General features: G+C 60.5%; 1 protein-coding gene across 3 annotated transcripts; it reads right to left on the reverse strand.

Moving 5' to 3' along the window:
- Window positions 1-1,107: 1,107 nt before the first annotated feature.
- Window positions 1,108-5,322, reverse strand: C13H17orf49 (chromosome 13 C17orf49 homolog). 3 transcript variants are annotated; one of them, XM_053362698.1, is made up of 6 exons: window positions 5,200-5,322; window positions 3,847-3,941; window positions 2,604-2,705; window positions 2,146-2,324; window positions 1,917-2,021; window positions 1,108-1,642 (listed from the first exon to the last, which is right to left on the reverse strand). In XM_053362698.1, exons 1-6 carry the CDS (start codon window positions 5,218-5,220, stop codon window positions 1,638-1,640), a joined length of 507 nt encoding a protein of 168 aa, XP_053218673.1. In that variant the 5' UTR covers window positions 5,221-5,322; the 3' UTR covers window positions 1,108-1,637. The 3 variants fall into 3 exon arrangements, with proteins under 3 accessions (XP_053218673.1, XP_053218671.1, XP_053218674.1); XM_053362696.1 differs by having other exon boundaries at window positions 1,108-1,646; window positions 5,200-5,321; XM_053362699.1 differs by lacking the exon at window positions 2,604-2,705 and having other exon boundaries at window positions 1,108-1,646; window positions 5,200-5,321.
- Between the last annotated feature and the right edge of the window lie 429 nt (window positions 5,323-5,751).

Here is a 5,751-nt window from a genome sequence, read left to right on the forward strand (position 1 = left end):
GGAAGGAGTTTGGGGTGGGGACGGGGACACAACACGCCAGGCGTTTTCAGGAATGCAGACATTGCACAGAACTGCCGAGCCAGGCAGGGACCAGAGGGTCATCTAGTCCAACCCTCTGCAGTGCAAGCACGGGTTCAAGAGTGGCCGGGGAGAGGGGTATAAATAATAAAATTATTATTTGTTATTATTATGATAAGAGATAAGATAAGAGGGTCCCCTGCCAACAAACACACACACTGCGATTTCATCCCAGTTTCCCAAGCTCCTTCCTGATACCCCCCCCCCAAAAAAATACAGGCCTCCTTCTTCCCACCCCCTTCTCTCCACCCCCCAGGAGTGGGAAATGGCACAAGTGAAACCGAAGGCACTGAGGTTGGCAGGACTCAACTTGCAAGGTGATCGTGTTTGGGGGGTGGGGGGCAGAACAAGCAATGCTCTCGAGTCCCCAGCACTGACTCCACCCCCTGCCCCCCCCCCACAATTCTGGACTGGATCCTGCTTCCGCCCAAGCAGCACAACATGGTTTGTTTGGTGGTCTGGGAATCCACAAACCGTCTTGTGGTGTTGACGCGAGGGCAGGCAGGACTTCGAGGGGGGAAGAGAGCGGGGGGGGGCTCTCCAGCACCCCCACATGATGGAAAGCAGATGCCCCCTCTGGACACACCCCCGGCAGACTGCGCCCCCCCTCCACACTGAGGCTCGTCCCGCCGTAGCAGCACAGAAATATTGGCACTACCTTCTCCAGCCAGTATTGCATGCGCTGCTCCCGTGGGCCTGGCACGCACGCCGGGGGGGGGGGAATGGGGGGCACGTAAAAAAGAGGCTGGGGAGAGGAAATGGCGAGGGGGGGGGGGCGGAGACGTCCTGCTCTGCTCACCTTCTCAATACAATACGGTATCTTTATTGTCATTGTCCCATACAGAACAATGAAATTCTCCCACCAAAGGACTCTCCCTCCAGACCTGCCAGGCCGCCCCCTCTCAGCCCCGGGGTCCCAAATTGCTGGGGGGTCTGTGTGTCATCAGTGCCCCCCCCAAATCCCTGGTGCTGCTGTCTCCAGAGGCCTCGGGCGCAAGACGGGATGCTCAAAGAGACAGGAGACCCAGGAGGAAGGAAAGAGGCTTTTATTGCTACCACCATCATCATCATACAAAAGGACAAAACCGCACTTGGGGGGGGAGTGGAGTGAAGCTAAGGAGGGCCCCCCCCCCGTTTGCAGAGGAGTCCTGCCCCATGGGGCGCAGCGAGGGAGTCAAGGGGCCTCCGTGGGTCAGCAGGGACTGAGGGCAGCCGCATCCATCATGGCAGGGCAGGTGAGGAGTGGAGCATGAGCACGCCCAGGTGGGGAAGAAGGGGGCAGCCCCCCAACTCCTCAACCTCTCCTCTCCCCACGGGGGGGGGGGCAAAGATCCAGGAGGAGGTTGAGCAGCTGAGATTGATACCCCCCTTCCCAGAGGCAGGACCAGAGGAGGAGGAACAGTCCTTGGCATGGAGTGGCAGTGCTTGCATGGGGGGGCCACAAGTTCGGGGGGGTGGGAGGAGAGAGCCCCCCACCGGAGGGCAGGGGCAAGTGGTCCGTCAGCGGGAGAGGAGGGGCAAGTCTGTGCCAGGGGTCATGAGGAGTCCAGAGTCCAGATTCAGGCTGTCTAGAAAGAGAGAGAGAAAGGACCAGGGAGCTGGAGGGAGGGGGAAACGGGGGGGGGGCCACAGTCCAATCCACCCATAAGGCCCCTGCCCCACCCAGCAGGGGGAGCCCAGCCCCCTAACCCGGGGACATTTAGCACCCGGCACCTCTCACCCAAGCCACCAACCAAACCCCACAAAGTAGGTGTGAGGAGCCAATTCCCCATGGGGGGGAGAGAGAGAGAGGGAGCGAGGGGCCCCCCAGCACCCACTCGGGACCCCCGAGTCTTTACCCTGGTCGAAGTTCAGCTTCTTGGCAGGGGGGGTGTCACCCAAGCCTTCAATGTCCACCAGGTCGCTGTGGGCGTCAGAGTCGTTCAAAGCGCTGAGGGTCACGTCTGTCGGAAGGGGGGGGGAGACCCTGGTTTAATGGGGGGGTGAGCACGCGGTCCCCTGCTACTGGGACAGAGAGAGACCCTCCCCAAAACAGAGAGAGAAAGCCCCCCCCCGAGTCCCACTCACCAGACGCCTTCTGCTTCTTTGCAGGGGGAGCCGAAGGGTCGGGGTGGCCGCCCGCCCCCTGGCTGGTGGGGGGGCCTTGTGGCTGCCCCTTGCGGGCCCCCTTCTTGGGGGACTCCGAGGGGAGGGGCAGCCCGCTGTCCTCGTAGACCTTCCGCTTGGCCGCCCCTTTCAGCTGGGCCCTGGGGGTTGGGGGGAGAGGAGAGGTCAGGTTCCCTCAACAGGAGCGCAGTGGAGTGGTTAGAGAGCCGGACACCGCCATTCAAAAGCCTGGGCTTCTGGGCCTGGCCCCCCTCGCAGGGCTGCTGTGAGGAGAGCAGGAGCAGGACAGGGCGCAAAACGGGAATAAACAAGTTTGATACGCCCAGCACCTGTTCCCTACGCTGCCCTGCGGAACGGCCTCTCTAGAGCTGTGCAAGGACCCCCCTCCCGCCCCCCAGCTGCCCCCCAACAGCCCTTACACAGTCCGGTCTTTGATGAGAGCACTGATGCGGTTTAGGTCGTCTCCAAAGCGCTGGACGGAGGCCCGGAGCAGGGAGATCTCCGCATCGGTCCATTTGGCCCTGGGGGGACAGTGGGGAGTGGGGGGTCAGGATCCTCACACCGCTGCTACCTGCTCCTCCTCCCGCCCCTCCTGCTGCCAGGGATGCCCTTCAAGCAACATACCCACCCCCAAAATGCAAAAAGGGGCATGCAACCTCTTGGCCCCCCTGCACAGGGAGAGCCTATGGGTGGGAGGGCTTGGGTGCTGGGTGGGGTGCGCAGTGGGGCCCAACTGCATTTCCATGGCACTTGGGACCTCAGAACTGGTGCTGGGCCATGCAGTTATTTGCATGGTCTTAATACAATATATAAGATATACTTAACACTGTTCTATACTACGCACACCTAGATCTATATGGCAACTTGCAACTTATACATATAGTATAGATAGAATCACAGGCCCATGCGGAGGCACGTCAGTTGGGCACATGGAAAAAGGTCGTCCCAGGCTATGTGATGATTTTAGTGCTTGGGGTTAGTGCACTAGGGGTTAGTGCAAAAACCAGGGCCAGGGCCTTTTTAGTACTGGCCCCGCTCTGTCCCAAGAGACCAGGGCCCTGTGCGATCTGACATCTTTCCACAGGGCCTGCAAGACAGCTGTTCCGCCTGGCCTTTGGTTTGGACTCAGCCTGACCCTCTTATTTCCCTCCCCTTACGGTTTTGATCTACAGGCTACTTTTAAAATGAGGCTGCATTTTAAATTGCATTTTAACCTGTCTTTTAAATTGGTTGTTTTTTCCCTATTATGTTTTTATTGTAATTTTACTGGTGTTAGCCGCCCTGAGCCCGGCTCTGGCCGGGGAGGGTGGGGTATAAATAAAATTATTTATTATTATTAAAAACCACTGCTCTCCGCTGTGGCTCGGAGTGGCTAGGAACCCACCAGCTCACCTGCCCCCTATGGGGAGCGTTGTTCACCGGCAGAGCACAAAAGTTCACAAAATGCAGCCTTTTTGAGTTTCCGGTCCATGGTGAGGGCGCATTTCCTTGCCAAGGTGCAGGGGAGCCCAGGGACACCTCTGGGACACCTCTGGGAGCAGCCTGCGGAGCATGCATCCCACCTTTCCCACACCCTTTGGAAGAGATGCGCAGCCCCCTGACGGAGATCACAGAAGCATAGGTGGGGGGGGTGTCTCCCTCCCTCCCTCCTGTGGGGCTCACCCGGCTGGCGAGGAGTCAGCCACGGGGTGCAGCTGCATGGTCAGCTCGCCCAACTTGGTGAAAGCGGCGCCAGCGGCAGAGAAGATCTCGCCCACCTGTGGAAGGGAGAAAAGTTTGTTGAAGGCGGCAGGGGGGAGAAAGGGCGGGCAGGGAGGTGGCAGCTGCAAAGCCCCCTTGCTGAGAGCCCTCTTGCCCTCCACCAAAGGTCTTTTTGCTTGTGGAAATAAGGGGGTAGGTATGCAGAACACCCCCCCACACACACCCCAGCCAGGAGGTGTGTTTCTCTGGGTGCCTCTGAGCATGAACAGAGTATGTTTCAGTCGGGTTACAGCCGCTTCAGGTTGTTTTTTCAGGTTGCGGAAGTACCGGAACTGGTTACTTCTGGGTTTCGGTGGTCGCGCATGCGCAGAAGCACTAAATTGCGCTTTGCACATGCGCAAAAGCGCCGAATCGCAACCCACACGTGTGCAGATGCGGGTTGTGAACGTGCATCCCGCACGGATCACATTCGCAACCCGTATTTATTTATTTATTTATTTGTTCATTTATTAAATTTGTATACTGCCCTTTGTCTGTAGATGGCAGGGCGGTTTGCAACATCAAAACACAAAATAAATAGCTTAAGGGAAAACAAAACAATAACCAAGGACTTTTTTCCGGCTGGAGCTCAGCTCAGGCCCCTCTCAGGTGGCGCCTTGTCATGCGAAGAGAACAAGGGAGAAGCTTGCAGTGAGTTCTGGTGCCTCTTTTTCTAGAAAAACTGCAGGTAACCCCAAACACTTTTAGAAGGCCAAAGGCTTTCTGCCTGGTGCTGAAAGGAGGCGGCAGGCCAGTCTTCCGCCCACGGGGAGCCACTGCTGAGAAGGCCCCGTTCTGGCGATGCCCATAGGAGAGGAAGGCGAAGAAGGGCCTCAGGCGAGGAGGACCTCGGGGTCCGGGGAGGGAGAGAGGCGGCCCTGGAGGCTTCCTAGCTCAAGACCAGCACTTTGAATGGGGAGCCAGGGCAGAAGGGCCAGGATGGGGGTCCGGGCTCAGACCCTCTTGCGGCCTGAATTCTGCCCCCGCTGAAGTTCCCGAACCGCACTGAGAGGTGGGACCCCCAGGGGTCATCCAGCCCAACCCGCCGCAGAGCGGGAAGTGGGGCTCCCCATCCCTTGAGCGGAAGGGGCGGGGAACGTGGCCCCGTCGCCCCCCCCCCGCCTCCCTCGGGGTCTCGGGCGGACACAGGGGGCGGCGGAAGCGCCCCAAGCCGAAGAAGGGCGAGCCCTGCCCCCTCCTCCTCCCGCGGCGCGGCACCCTCCCCATTCCTCCCAGAATCCCTGGCGGCGGCGGCGCTTCCCCCTCCGCCGGTACCTTGGTGGAGGCGGACGTCATGGCGACCCCGCCGCCGCCGCCGCCTCCGCAGCTCCGGGAAGGAGACCCGGCCGCTCTGCTGCCTCCCCTCGCCCACACTCTATGGTCCCGCCCTCGCCCGTCTCCATGGCGACCGCGCTTCCTCTCCGCCCTTCTAGCCCTCGCGCTCCTCTATGCCGCGCTGCCAATGGGAAGCAAGGCCTCGGAGGAAGGGGCGGGACTTCGGCCTCCTTCTGGCGGGAAAAATAGGCCCCTCTGGCCCCAGGAGGACCCGAGGCTCTATGGGCGCCGCTGCCCGGCCTCTCCCTCTTCACGGAGGCACGTGACACCCGCCCTTGTGACTCTTTCTCCCGCGCCTGTGGAACTCCCTGCCCCGAGACATGCCTTCAGGCGGGGACGGGGGCGCCTGGGCTCCGCCGAACCTCCGGGCCCAGAGGCAGTCTAGCTGCGAGGTCGAGCCCCGAGGGTCTTCTAGCCCCACACGGGGTGGGAACCCCCAAGCCCGAGACTGAGTGGGGAAGGCGATGGGTGGCTGATGGAGGACCCTTCGCA

The sequence above is a fragment of the Podarcis raffonei genome, chromosome 13, assembly GCF_027172205.1.
Source record: "Podarcis raffonei isolate rPodRaf1 chromosome 13, rPodRaf1.pri, whole genome shotgun sequence".
NCBI lineage: Eukaryota > Metazoa > Chordata > Lepidosauria > Squamata > Lacertidae > Podarcis > Podarcis raffonei.